The 15,694-nt window shown below is 37.6% G+C and overlaps 1 protein-coding gene across 2 annotated transcripts in view; it reads left to right on the top strand.

Moving 5' to 3' along the window:
* Positions 1 to 15,694, top strand: part of LOC411175 (protein groucho) — a 58,555-nt gene that overhangs the window by 12,499 nt on the left and 30,362 nt on the right. The window contains exons 1-3 of one of the 2 annotated variants that reach the window (XM_016912552.2): positions 4,960 to 4,983; positions 10,951 to 11,048; positions 13,312 to 13,375. In XM_016912552.2, coding sequence (XP_016768041.1) covers positions 4,981 to 4,983; positions 10,951 to 11,048; positions 13,312 to 13,375 — 165 coding nt within the window. In that variant the 5' untranslated portion in view covers positions 4,960 to 4,980. Of the gene's footprint in view, positions 1 to 4,959; positions 4,984 to 10,950; positions 11,049 to 13,311; positions 13,376 to 15,694 lie in introns of those variants that run through there. The other variant, XM_394649.6, reaches the window with a different exon arrangement.

The raw sequence follows: 15,694 nt of genomic DNA, 5'->3' as shown, positions 1-15,694 counted from the left end.
CGTTAATGGCCGAATTCGGGAAATGGTACTTGGACCCTCGTCATCATTAAAATGCCTTCATACGGGTTTCATGCTCGGCCCCTGCGCACTCTTGGACGTGGCCAGGCCGGAAAGACAGCCGCGGGTCTGTTACAAGACTACGGCCTCGGCTCTCTTCGAACGCGTATCGATTATTTATTTCGAACCTCGAGTCCTGATTACAAATTAAAATCGTGGCTGGCATTTAACACGAGGACCGTGCGGCAAATACTTCGTAAAGCGTGGCCTTTCTAAACGGCACTCCGCGACGATACGTGTTCGAACTTTTAAAAAGTCGAGAAGTGGTTAATCGTGAATACATTGCTATACGCGATCGTCATACGCCGTCGTTATACGTTATTTTTCATCCGATTGTTCGCTTCTATTAAAAACGTGTACGCGTACGTGTGTATGTACATGAGAGAGAACGTGTATACGCGTGGAAAAAAAATCGACGCAAATCGATGATCGCGTTTCACGCGTCGTCGAATCCTTTTTCTTAATGCAATTCTCATACTACTCTGGTGCGCGTTGATTCGCGGTTTTATGCTCTCGCTGGGCTAAACGAGCGCAATCGAAGCCAACGAGAACACTCGAGCCTCTGTGTGCAATCAGCAGTACGAGGGGGTGGAGGAACGTTTTCACTGGGTCGCGAAAAAAATTCGATTGCGCCTCGATGTATATATATATATATGTACATGTACACACCGATTTGCGTTGCTTGTCACGTGTAACGTTTCATGCTCGCGTATATATATACGTATATACGTATATGATACACATTTATATATAAAGATAGATAATATATATATATACTTACGTATTATGTACATATACATATATGTGCACATATAGGGAAACGCAATCGTGAGACAATTTTAGTCACATGGGCTGTATGCGCGCGCATACGTTGGCATACGCGAGAGCGCGGAAACGCACGCACGCACGCGCTATGCCCTGTGTACATTGTTCGCAATAATGAGGAGTTTGCACAGACCGGGATCCCGACGTTCTTCAAACAAGGAGAGCAAGAACAAACAGCCCTATATGGACGGATGGACAAACACACTCAGCCACGAATCACACACCGCGCCAGCAGGCTGGGCGACATGCGTATTGCGTGCTTATGTACGAGAGCTAAGCCTGTGAGCCGCGTCGCGTATATACACGCGCGCACCCGTTCACGGAACGCTCACGAACGAAGCCTCTTCACCGCTCCCACCACGGAAACTATCGACCATCACCCTCGCTCAACAAGCACCATAAGCGATATGGTGGCTAATATTTGCCGGGCTAAGCACACAAATACAATACAGTACTGTTTACCTACTGCCAGTGGTGCTCAACCGTTTTGATCGATGCTGCGATACCGACAGGTCCCGTTTGTAATTGCGGCTCTCTCCGTTTCACGCTCGCCAGTTCGAATTCTCACTTTGCCGTGGACGTGTGTAATGTTGCACCATGCTGATGGTACGTCGGTTTCAAATGGGAAGCGCGCGTTTCATTGTGAATCGATCGAACCTCTACACCACGTAGGTTGGTACGACTGGTTTGTCACGTTTCGTCACGCCGAATCATCTTGATTTTGAAAGATAAAGATTACGTTCAATATTGGTTCTTTTATGTTTTTTATTTGATATTAAAGATAGGACAAAGTTTGAAGTATGATTAATATATAGATTCGATTTTGAGAAGATAAATTAAAACATCGTTGAAATTGTGTACATGTTTAGTGAGGTTAGGAGTGCATCGTGTAATTTAGAATTTTGTTACATTTGTGTAAAATAAACTAAATTTAGTGATTTTGATTAATAGATATTTGTGAATTATTACATTTATATGAAAAAGTTTTTAATCAGATTCATTAATTACATCAATAATTACATTTTCATGGTTTTTTAGATACAAGCAGTGGCATTAAATTTACATGAAATAAAAGATTTTGTTTATTACAAATATTTAATATTTTTAATTTTTTTTATACTTTTTTTACTCTTAAAGTTATCAGAGTGATTGTGAAATACTAAATCATGTAATAATCATAATTTGTATTACCTATTTCTTCTAAGTGTACGGTTAAAAATTGTTCTTCTCTTATCGATACAGTAATCCAAAGGATGTACTCGAGATAAGCGTTAAACGATCAAGATCGATTTGTGGTGTTTGTAGAACAATTTTTATCGCAATATCGATTACTGGATAAAATATTTTCCGGATATGATTTTCGATGCTTTGATAACGCAGTGATACTTTCGATAACTCGATAAATTTAATACGTGCCGATAATGTTGAACATGGTTTATCGATAACGTTAAATTTATATTGAATCTCAAGTAAGATTTGTGATTTCTAATATTTGTTTATAAAAAAGTGTAAAAACAATTGATTCTTACTGTTTATAATTCGTGATTAATATTTTATTTCGATATTGTAATCTGTAAAATAATCAATTATTACGTTACATTGACGTTATTTTCTCAAGCCAACAATCAAAAACAATTATCGTACCATATATTTCCTACCTATTCTTCGTTACGAAGAAATATTTGCAATAATAGCACAAGAACCGATTCCTCGAATACTTTTTACCGAGATGTTTTTTTCCTATCGACGACTTGGTAACGTAAGCAAGCCTAGCTGGTCGATTCGTTTCGAAGAAATGTTTCTGCAAATGACTGATTTTACGCGATCCGTTGGTAAATTTTTTTTCTATTCCATGGACCGCAGGCAGCTCGCTATCGAAACGAGCTTCTCGCATTTACCGCTTCCTTTTGAACTGCGAAATTCTCCCAGGAGTCGCGGGCCCGCCAGCATCCTGGCGTGACGGTTAGGTCAGCTGGTCGGTGGTTTGCGAACTATCTCAATTTGCCTAAGCCGCAACCGCGGCGACCACGGTAACCGCAACTTCCCTCATCCGTGGCCACCTTTGCCCCTCTTTCTCCACAATTTCAGCCGTACTCTATCCCACCCACACGATCCTCTTTCTCTGTCCATCTTTTGCCGCTCTCGCCGAATATTTCCCTCCTGCTTCTCTTTCTCTCTCTCTCGTGGCTTTGCCATCTCGAGAATTTAGCAACTACCGTAGTCTCCATTGGCGTAACCTCTGACCGCAGACCCTCGCGTCGAGAGGGCGACACCATCGTGTACTTTGCTACGTAGAAGCTCGAGCAATTTTAATGATACTACGACGAGGGAAAGAGGAGGAGAGGGAACGAGAGATACGAAGAGGATGAAGATGAGAATACCGGAGATTCCACGGCCAGGATTACGCGATTTCGAAGCGAGAAAGGAAAAGTCTCGATCCGTGCTCCTTTGGTCTTTGCATGTCGCTGCTAGACAAGAGATTGAATTCTTCTGCGATTGCTCGGTGTATCGAGCGTCGAGACCTGCGGTTTTCTCGTGTCTTGATGGCTAATTTCGAAGTACGATGGAGAAATGATTAACGTATGTCGTAATGTGCGTGAGGTGTATTGTGTTAAAAGATGTTATTTTAGATTGGATTGTATTGTGTGAAGTGATGAGTAACTGGGACAGGTTATGTCTCTTGTTCTATCATGGAGAGAAAATATGGCGGATGAGAAAGTTGAACGTGACAGGTTCGATGATGCGTCTACAAATATGTAAGTAAATTCTTCCTCTGTTCTTCCTCGAAAATGGATTTTTGAGTTTATTTGTTTATTTTACGTTTAAAAAATGTTAAGACAACTGAAAATATAGTAATTTATATATTTATTTAACTATACTTTATTCAGATTTTGTAGATTAATTTTATCAATGTTTCTTTTAACATTGTTTTATATGATTTATAAAGGTATTAATTATTATCTGGAAAAATATCCATTTCTTAATTACTCAGACATATTTATCTGAAAAAGAAAAAAAATAATAAAATTTTATGAAACATACCTTTCAGGTGTATATTATTAGAAAGATAAATCTTATTATAACATTTACTTTTATCAAGTTAGAGATATGACTTATTTCTATTGTATATTACTGATTTCCTTTATCGTGGAAAAGTTTTAAATATTTCGATCTCAAGTTTTATAAACATATCTAATTTTGTATATTTTTCCATATCATAGATTTTAACAGAAAATATCTTGAACATTTATAAATATAAACATCGGATATTTGATAGCAAATGAACATTAAAATGTTGCTACTATGTACTTTGAAACAAAATATTTACGTAATATATATATCCGTAAAATAGGAAAATTTCCTTTTATACTCGTAACTTTTATTTATTAAATATATGTATCATCGTGAAAGATATTTGGATTAAAGTGATATTAGACAATTACAATAGACATGTAATTTTAATTAATTACGTATTTTTAAGATAGAAAAAAAAAGTGAATGTATTGTACATAACAGAATTGTGACGAAAATTTAAATTCTTGATTCGTCAAGATCTCGTCAGAGGTCCTCACGATCAGCATTGTCGTCCATGTTTGTATCGTGTCTTAAGATTGACAATATCGAAGTTTCTTTAAAACCAGTGTTTTGTGTCTTGTCAGTGTTGATCAGGTTATTCGGTTTCATCCAGTTTCACGCGATAAAACGATTCGATAAAATCATCTCTCGCGTGTCATTGGAAGTAGTTTGGACTAAAATGTGGAAAGATTTACCGTTCCTTTCAACAAGATCGGAATCTGTGAAAATAAATAGGCTGTGACATCATTATTATTCGCGTCAAACACTATTTATCGCGTTTTATCTAGCGCGATAAGTTTCATGCGCTTGACAGTTGAGTATACCGGGGAAAAATATGATTCGTGGCGTCCTTGCGCGGCATGTTTCACATTTTACGCGATATATTTCATCCGGGCAGACATAGATAGGATAGGATAAAGAGTTACATCTTTTAAAATTTCTACGATAGCCACTCGGGGGAACTCGTGGTATAAGAGATACGTTTTCGTCGCCGATGATTTCACGAAGAACGAAAGAACGTAGATGGTAAGTAAGATTTACGACGTATCGATCGAGCACGACAAACGCTATTTTATACAATTGAAATATACGAATTAGAAAAAAATGAATTAACGAAGGAATTTTTTTAAATTGTTACAAGAAATGACGAAATAAAACAAATATAAGAGAAATTTATTGAGAATTCTGAAAAATAAAATTAAATATAATATTGATATTGTTTCTCGTGTATAATAAAAGTATACCAGATAGATTTATTGAATGAGATTATACGTAGAAAAATTTTTATCCCATTAGAGAACTTTGGTTAAGTGTTTAACTCTCTCGTTTATTGTTGATCCAGCTATTGTGCTTCTAGGATTAAATCTTTTATAGTGAGTTTATTAACATATTCCAGTAGATTGACGAATAATTTGACATTTCTGTTTACTTATAAGTATAAAAAAAAAATGAAAAGTGAAATTTTCAATCAAGTAAATATTTTACTTACCTAATATAATATTCAGAATCGAATTAAAAATCGAAAAGACAAATAAAGTTAAAATAAAAAAATTTATCGAATCATTTTTTGCAAGTATCTCGACAGTTATATGTACGGAAAAAGTTGCATAAAAGAAAAAAATTTACAAAAGAATTCCATTCGCAAAAATAATTTCGCTACCTTTTTCTTAATTTTACTCGCGTGTAATTTTACTCTATCTATTCGCGGTGAGATAATTTTCACGCGTTGTAAGCTTATACCGCAATGCTTGCCTTGGAAATTCCGACGACAAATTTGCTTCCGAATAGCGAAAATCTCCGGCGTCGGTAACTATACGTTATTTCCACTAGAGCGGGTGTGGAGTGAATGCACGGTGCTGGCCCGTTTGCATTGCGGTGCACAGCGTAACGAAGTGCATTTTAGCGCATTAGCCGAAACGCTCTAAAAGCCGCAAAGTGCCCGCTTGCGTTAAGAACCGTTTAAACTGCTGCAACAAGCTGCGTAGACGTGTATACGGCGTAGATATACGTGTGTGTGTGTAGATATATGCACTTGGTATCGGAGATGTAAGTGTTTGACAAAGACAAATCAAGAAGAGAATTTTCTGCGAATTAATTAAACACCGCATCGTTTGCAAGATCGGCATAATTATGATCTAAGGATTCACAAAAATAAAACGAACGAAATGCATAAAGGAATTCAATGAAGTTTTTTGTCGGAATGGGTTAGTGATGGTTCTTGAATTGCGTTAAGTATTATGCAGCTCGAACTTGTGAATTTGTTCAATATCTATAAATTTAATATCGTTCGCGGATAATATGGGATATTTGAAACTTTCTGTCAGATTAAATCTGTCTTTTGGAATGTTCATTTTCTATTATCTTTCTCTTAAATCTAATAAATAATATAATATATTCACGATTCCATGCCCGTATTATTATTATATTTTTCGTTAAGAAAATCCAATTCGAGAAAGATTTAAGTTCTATTTTCATCCCTTCTTTTATACATAATTTCTATAAACGGTTTCACGATTTCGGAAGAGAGAGAGAGAGAGAGAAATTTGCTTTCTCCCCTCGTTTATCACTTCCCTATTCTTACAACCTTGATTTCACGGTTCGAATTCGATATTTCACCGAAAGTAGACGATCGAGTTTCTTTTCCGAGGGGAATAAAAGGAGCGGACGGGGAGGAAGCGGCGGAGAGGTTAGGTACCGCAAGAATCTTACTTAGCACAAAGAGAGACTCGACGGATTCCGCGATCGATTCAGTTGGTCGACAGCTGAACCGAACAAGGAGAGAGGGACCATGCTCCTCTCGGTTCATTCGATTACAACGGCTCGATTGTGATCGAGGTCAGGAGGTACCCGATGCACTTCTAGCTTAACCCGAGATAACTCCTCCTCGGGTAAGGCTAGCCTTCTTCCTCCTCCTCCTTCTCTCTTCTTGTTCCATCGATGATGCTCCTTGAACGGTTCACGGAGCATCTCGAGAATACGTGCTTCAGTTGAAGAACTTACGCGGTGCCGTGATGCAGACGCTGATTAATCAGCAACCTTTTTGTTTTTCTTCTCTTTCGAGGGAGAAGTAATCGACCGGGGGAGGGAGAAGGAAGGAAGGAGGAGGAGGAGGAGGAGGAGGGTTTCGCAAATTATCAGGCAAATGCGAACGATCGCTCGATTCAAGACTGGAACGTTCCGCAAAGATTGATGAATCGTACGATGCTGTATACGTGGAATAATTGATGCGATTAAGGAGAGAGTTCGTTTCGCGTTTTGCTTTTCAAAGGGGGAGCGGCGACCGCTCTCGCGGTAATCTGATTCGCGTTTGTTACGCACGTTAACCGATGGAAACGAAAGGTGGAGGTAACATGGAGGTATTTTCTTGAACGTCGGATAATGGGTTGTTATCTTTGTTACGGGTGAATTGAAATTATTTCAGGATGTTTTCTTTAAGCGTGCTCGCTTTGATCAGGGAATGTATTCATAATTTATTCTGGTCGTTGTAATGCACGATTTTTTTTTTCTCTCTTTCTCTCTCAATATGTTAGTCGATCGAATAGCGAAACGAAGGCACGAAGTAAGTACTTATTGCCGAGTATAGATGCATTATTTGCTATATTAATGACATAAAGAAAATTTATATTTTTTTTATCACATTTCAAGTATCTATTTTTATTTTTCAATCAGATATTCGAATATTTATCCATCGAATGATATACATTTTCATCGGAGAATTAAGAATCAACTTTATATATATAATCTCACACTATTTAATCTAAAATCAATCCATCGTTAAAACACAGTATTAAAAACATACCTTCATAAATTCTTCTTCCTTTTTTAAATATAAATTTCTCCAAATATTTTTCATACGATTTATACGATTCTCAATAAACATATTCGCGAAACCTATTTTCCCATTTTTCTTTCCCTTTTCACCTAATTTTAATATCTTCCATAATATATTTCTACGTATATAATCATCCACATCTATGACTCTCAATCCGAATGCGTGTTCATTGGTGGAAGCCGTCTTTCGAACGAAGCGGTGTCGCCGATTCGATCGATTTTCACGAGTTCAACAGAGACAGTGTTCGCCGGTTAACGTGATTCTGGTTGTAGGGGAGCGTATCCGACACGATCTACAGGTCGGTCGAAGGACGACGCTTGCGTAGGCAGGGCGGGATACGCGAATGTATTTAACAGGGCACCCTCACTCTTGGCCTCCACACGTGCACTCGGATGGGCGCCTCCCACGTGCACTTGCACGCACACGTACACACGTGTGCCGGTGCTCGCAAGTTCATAGTTTCGGTTGTAGCGTGTAATCCTCGTGGACACCGCAAACATGTAATTAACACTTGCTCTCTCTCTACGAGCCGCTGCAGTCAGTCGAGATCGTGTTGACTGTGCGCCCGTGTAATCGTGTGCGCATGCAAACCGATGTAACGAATAAGACTCTAACGTTATACAGGGTGTCCTCGAAGGAAGCGCAAATGTTTTCGCGCTTTAATTTCGATTCGTGCAGGAACAAGGATTTTTTTCAATTTTAGTTTAACTTCTCTCTCTCTCTCTTTCTTTTTTTGTTTTGTAATAGTTATAGTTTTAATTAGAGTTGCATTTTTAAATTTATTAGAACGAAAGATTTTAGGGTATATTTAAGATCGAAAAGGATCAAATAAAATTATATTTCAAGCTTTTAGTGATGCATTAAAATTATTATCTAAAGTAAGAGTAATATAAGTAGAAAGGTTTTTTTTTATCATTGTCTATCGAAGATCATCGAGGAATATGTATTGCTTTGTACATTTTCTTCGATTTTCATATATTAATTAGTTAATTAATAACCGTGTTTAACAATATCCTTTGTTAAAATTGAGTTAAGAAAATTTTGTGAACGGAAATAAAATTCTTTGACTAAATTCTAAAGTTACAATAAAATTACACATTAATCTTCCTGTAGAACAAAGTATTCCTATAGAGTTTCATCGTGAATTTTATAATAACGTTCAAGAAAGAACGTGCTACGCATACACCAAGATCGGGACGAAACTTAAAACCTATGATTTGCAGTATCCATCGATGCATGAAACAGGTACGAGCCATCTATCCAACTTCGATCGATCGAGCCGGCCAACTTTACATATTGCTCTCGTATGAAACACATTTCTCCTTTCATATTATCCGAAACATATCTTTTGCCATCCTCAATAACGTCCCGAAATCACGTCCGCAGAGCACCCGTGTCAACCGTATCTCCGGAGAATCCGTACCAAAACTTTCCATATTTTTCCCTGCCTCCCTGCCTCGAATAAAACTCGAATTAGTCGCCTTTTACAGAATTGAGATCATTAAACAATCTCAAATTCAAACTCTAACCAAATATGATATGATATTTTCGTTTCTCTGTATCGACTCTTAGGAGACACGCGGTACATAAACACGCGTGGAAAGGGACGGCGGTCTTTCGAAACGCGCTCGGAATTCGCCCGAGCGAATCGTTTTGGAATCGCCATATCATTCCCGAGAGAGAGATCTATCCGCCGCCGGTGGAATCTTGTTATCGGGTTGCATTAACGTTACAACGTTGCGGGGGCCGTCGACGCGCGTGCGCGATTGCCGATGGCGTTTAGATGTCTCTCGGTGTTTACGGCAAACCGGTGCGCGCCATCGCCTTCGCCTCTTCGCTACGCCTGTCTGATTCTCCCCCTTTCCTTCGCGGGGCCGCGAATCGGCTAACGCATTACTTCCTGCATCCATTCCGCTCCTTCACGGTGAACAGCTGTGCGAAATTAATTATTCACCGCCGGCATTGACGCTTATTCACGTCGCGCGCACCGCTCGGCTTCCGTCGCCTTCTCCCCCTCTCTCTCATTTTTATTATCCCTGTTATTCCTCTCTCTCTCTTCTTTTTTCTCTTTGCCCGTTTTCTTCTTTTTTTTTTATTTCGAGCGTATCGAATTCTTTTCTCTCGGGAAGAAACTCGGAGAAGAATCGGAGTCTTGATGAATGTTGATGGGATTTAACGAGTGGAGGAGGAGAGGGAGTATTGGAGAGGTGGAAACGTGGTTCTCTCGGAGAGATTTTCGAGTGGAAAAAGGAATTTTTATTTTGACACGAATTTTTTAAGAGAGCGTTTGATATTGCGATCAATTGGGATTAATTTATTTCTTAGAAGAAAGCAAAGTTATATAGGATTGTAAAATATGGTTAAACTTTTTGATCGTTTGATATACAAGTTATTTTTTTAATTCGTAATATTCATCTGTTGCAATAATACGAAAGTGTGTTAAAAATTATGCGAAGAAGAATTTGAAAGTAAATCGTTGGATTGTGTAATGAATGTAGTTGTTACAGTGATATTTTATTATTGTTTTTTTTTTTTTATCGATGTAACGTATCACGACAATAAAGGTTTTAAATTAAGAAACGAAACTTGTACGAATAGCATCCAGAACGGATAGAACAGTTTTTAATTTTCGATACACGATTCTCGTGTATCGAGTAAAAAGATAATGATATGCAATCTTGATTTTCGCGTAACATGTACGCCACGAATAGAAGCAAACTTTAGACTGCAAAGTTTGTTCGTGTTTTACATGTTGTTGCGTTATAATGCAGTAGTATCATACACGATGTTTAGTTTAGATATTCTAACCGCTATATTTCCCAGCTTTCGCGAATTAAACCATAGTTTATTACCGCGAAATCCGATATTTTTTGGCGTATCGTTAAGAACGAAACGATGATATTTTGTTTCGTTATGAAATTAAATTTTATATTTTTTTTAAATTCGCAAAACTATTGCGAATTTTAAACATTTATCCGTGGAAAATATTTGAAAAAGATAATTATTGAGAATTATCAAGTAAGGGAGAAAACGATCGTTCGTTGTCGATTCAATAACTCGAGAAACATCTGTTAACCGGCTTAAGAAATCGAGCAAAGAAATAACAAGATCGTTAATTTAATTGCTGGATTATTAACGTTTTCTTTATACATTTATTGCAGGGTCCGCCGCAACCCGGCCAACAAATTAAATTCACAGTCGGAGAATCCTGTGATAGGATCAAAGAGGAATTTAACTTTTTGCAGAATCAATGTCATGCGTAAGTAAGAAAGATCTTGTATATCATAATCGCCCTGCATTATCTCCCCTGTTTTTAACACGTTATCGTCATAACACGAGAAAAGTTATATTTACATCATATATTGTAATTATTTATAATATTTATTGTAATATATAATACATAATCTACAAACGTTACAAATATAAAATATCACGTGCACAATTACTTATATGATGTATCGTATAACTTTACATAGACACAATTCTTGCACACAATTTCAAAAATATAAAAGATACAATAATTCCATTGCCAAAATAAAATACTCGACACTTAAGGATCGAATCACAATTGAAAAAAAAATCTCGCCGAGAATTAAAAAATTAATTTTTCGAGCGGCGAGAGAGAAAAAAAAAAAGCAAAAACGAACTTCAATTATAAACGAGCTTAACCGGAATACAAAAAACGATCATCGGAAGAAATTCGGCTCCGGAGATCTTTATATCATTTGCAAGTCACCTTATTAAACTTCCCTCCCCCTTTCTTCTTTTTTCTCCTCCACTCATTCACGGAGACCGGAGGGGAATTAATATTAAAAAAGACCGGGCGGCCAGAGAGAGTTAATCCGAAAAAGGTCTTCCGGCCCGAATAAGTTTATTAAATCTTGTATAACCAAAAAAAAAAAAATAAAAAAAGAGAGGGATGAAAAGGGGGTGAAAAAAGAAGAGGAGGAAAAAAAAGAAAAAAAGTACGGTTAAGCGGTACGGTAAAACGATTGAAATTGAAGAGTGGCACCTGCTCATCAGCCCTTTCAGCCTCTCTCCTCCTCGGTTCTCCTCTTTTGTCTCGAAGTTGCATACGTAGCCACCGCGCGCCTCTCACCTAACCCAACCTCCGCCGACCATCGTTGCGGATCGTGGAAAGAGCCTGGGAATTCGCGCAGCTGCTTCCTTGGCTTTGCACGCGATATACACAAAAGCCATAAGTGATTTACGACAACGTGGCTATTGGCAGACACGTAATGACACCCGTAGCCACCGCGAATACGAAATTAAGGAAGCATCGGTCGCGTCCCGCTGCCGATGCATTTTTCAACGTTTCGCGGATCGAAACTTTCATTGTTCGTTGTACAACCTGCGCAACTTCCCAGCCCAGGAAGTTTTTCGAGTTCTTCTCTTCGTCTTCTTTCTTTCTTTTTTTTTTTTTTTTTTTATATTCGCTTTGAAGTTGCGCGCATACACACACGTTGTTGGCATTGTTCGATCCGATCCGATGATGCGGGTCGTAAGAAAAAGAGATGATAAGGCTGGAACGATATTTCAAACGTCGTCGTCTCGAACATACGCGTGCACGCGAGAACATTGGACGGTATAACGGTAGAGCGATTCTGTGATCAAAGATGAAAAGGTGAAAATTTGTCGATCACGAGAAAGTTCGAGTTTGGAGATTTCTGAAATCCGAGGCTTCGAATTATTCGAAATTTTTTCCAACGAACGAAAGTATATCATTTAATATTTTTCAATCTAAGAAAAATGCAATCGGTATTAAATGTTATCTTTCTTTTTCTTTTTTTTTCTATCCATGTACGATTAACGGTTTATTGAAAATTTTATAGAATTCATATAGATTTGCACCTGTGCAAAGAACCTTTAAGCTTAATTTTTTCCAAATACGAAACTTGTATCATCGCATTATCTTATCTATATCTTTTATTCCTTTTTTTTCTTTTTTTCGTGTAGACTCGCTTATATTCTCGGTTCTACTTATTATTTATTCGAGGACGCATTGGTGATTCTTGAAAAAAAGAAGTTGATTAGGGTAGAGAATGGGGCGCGTGTACGTTACGTATGCATAATCGACGACAATTAATATCAACGTTAATATTAATGTCATGCAAACCTGATGGGCATTAAGATCACAAGGTTGCTCGAATTTAACCCTTTGATCTATAACCATGAGCAGGTGTGAAACGTAAAACGTGCTCGCGTAAAATATTTATATTATAAATACTTGGAATTTTAAAATTTATAATTGATATTATCATTGTTTATTTGATTCTTCGAAATTCAACGAATATTGCAACAATATGCATGATATTTATAGTTTGTTGTTGTCAAATCTCAAAACAGAATCGAGCATTAAAGGCTTAACGTGATTTGACCGCCACTCGACACACAATACACCCTCGCACACTAACACACTCCATCCTTCGTAGTATAAGATAAGAGGAACATACGATCGTACTAAAATCATTTAATCTCTTCTCTCCACTCTCTTCACTCTCTCTCTCTCTGTCTGTTCACAGCTTGAAGCTCGAGTGCGAGAAATTGGCCACGGAGAAGATCGAGATTCAGCGACATTACGTGATGGTAAGGAATTACCATTCCGTAGCACTAATTCCGGTTAAGTCTGTGCTTCCTTTCCACCTATCTCTCTCTCTGTCTGTCTCTATCTCTCCACACCTATACCCCTGGTAAAGTTTCTCTCGGATATCTGTCTCCCTCTTACTCCCGATATCACAGTCTCTCTCTCTCTCACGCTCCCCCATTTTCCGTATCCAGGATAATCATGCTTGCTCGACCGCTAAACCACCTCGGCTTCTTAGCATTAATTGCATCCTCGCCGCACCGACTTTACATTGGCCTGTTACACCGCGCGCATCTCCCCTGTTCAGGTATATACACAGAGACATGGACGGGCAAAGACGGGCCACGTGTTCGCTCGTGTATCTGTATATTTATCTTGCGCACCTACTGTGCATAGCTAATGATCGTAAGAGAGCAGAGGTTCTCATCGATTTCTCAACGAGACGGAAGGAATATCATCACCTGGAAGGGAACAGAAATTGTTGAAAAAATGAAAAAATAACCGAGTTGAAAATTTGAGAATGTTTAAATAATATTTATTCGTTATTATAATATCGATTATGATCTTACGATTATTCGATCGACGTTCGTGTATATATCATTTCTTTCGTTTCTTCTATGAAAATAATTTTTCCGATCATTCTTATCGATTTGTAAACAACCGTGATATTTTCAACGTTTCTGAAAAATTAAAAACAAAGTTAAAAAGAATTTTTACCATCCTCGCGGTTTCATCGATTTTCTTTTCTCGAATGCTTGCTTTTCTATTGATCCCTCTTCATCGACGATTCAATATAAAAACCACGTAAAAGCGCGATATATACTTAAAGGACAGTATATATATATATATATATACCGGTTATACCGACGAGAGGCATACAACGACCCGTCTTCGGACACCTAATGACAAAGTAATACGAGAGCGGTATAACGGCGCGCGAGCAATGCTGAAGGATAATGTAGTTGCCCTGGTTGGCTTGTATAACCGAATGCTTTCCAACGATCGACCGCCGTAAACCAGTCTAATTATACCGATCCGCGTGTCCCGCGAGGAAATCCGAGCCGCGCTCGCCCGCCGCACGCAAGATGGGATTTATTGCCGGGCGTTTTCATGGTAAATGCCCCGCAGTTAACCCTCGCAAAATTGGACTGCGTGCGTGTATAGGGAGGGAGCTGGTTTACGGAGTGGTGGGAGTTTATCGTTGTCCCGGTGACATAATTAATCGACGTTGATATCGTATCGCTTATTTCGGACGTTTTGGGAAAGAATCGGTCGTGTTAATTCGAGATATTTCGCTTCTCGAAAGTTAGAAAATAGCTTTTGCATAGTGTCGGCAAGAGTTTTTTTCCTATATCCTTTTTTTTATGAGATCTTCCATTTTTTTATAACGTTGTAAATTAATTCACGTTGGGTTGTTCGCGGAAAAATATTCGGTTTCGATTATTTTTGCCGCGTTCGAAATGTTTCGAAGTGTTTCGTCCCTTCGGAAGTAAGAAGGATAAGAAGTCGATGTTAGAAAATTTTGGAAACGCGTTTTGAATGAGTTTTTAAAAATTTTTTTACGTCCTAAATTAATTTATTTTAAGTTATTTGGAACGTTGGAGGGAAAAATTCGATTTCGATATTTCTTTCCGCGTTAATTCGAAATATTTCGGTACTCGGAAGTAAGAAGGATAAGAAGTCGATGTTAGAAAATTTTGGAAACGCGTTTTGAATGAGTTTTTAAAAATTTTTTTACGTCGTAAATTAATTTATTTTAGGTTATTTGGAACGTTGGAGGGGAAAAATTGATTTCGATTATTTTTGCCGCGTCAATATTCGAAATGTTTCGTCTCGTCGGAAGTAAGAAGGATAAGAAATGAATGTTAAGTTTTGGAAACGTGTTTTATAATTTTTTTTATATTATAAACTAATTTATTTTAGATTATGTGGAACGTTGGTTGAAAAATTCGATTTTGATATTTTTTCCGTGTTAATTCGATATATTTCGGTTCTCGGAAATAAAAAGAATAAGAAGTCGATATTAAACAATTTTGGAAACGCGTTTTGAATGAGTTTTTAAAAATTTTTTTACATCGCAAACTAATTTATTTTAAATTATTTGGAACGTTGGAGGGAAAAATTCGATTTCGATATTTCTTTCCGTGTTAATTCGAAATATTTCGATACTCGAAAGTAAAAAAGATAAATAGTCGATGTTAGAAAATTTTGGAAACGCGTTTTGAATGAGTTTTTAAAAATTTTTTTACGTCGCAAACTAATTTATTTTAGGTTATTTGGAACGTTGGGGGAGAAAAATCTATTTCGATTATTTTTGCCGC

The sequence above is a fragment of the Apis mellifera genome, linkage group LG6, assembly GCF_003254395.2.
Source record: "Apis mellifera strain DH4 linkage group LG6, Amel_HAv3.1, whole genome shotgun sequence".
NCBI classification, from domain to species: domain Eukaryota; kingdom Metazoa; phylum Arthropoda; class Insecta; order Hymenoptera; family Apidae; genus Apis; species Apis mellifera.
The sequence above is the reverse complement of the archived record's forward strand: the minus strand, read 5'-3'. Positions and strand labels throughout refer to the sequence as shown.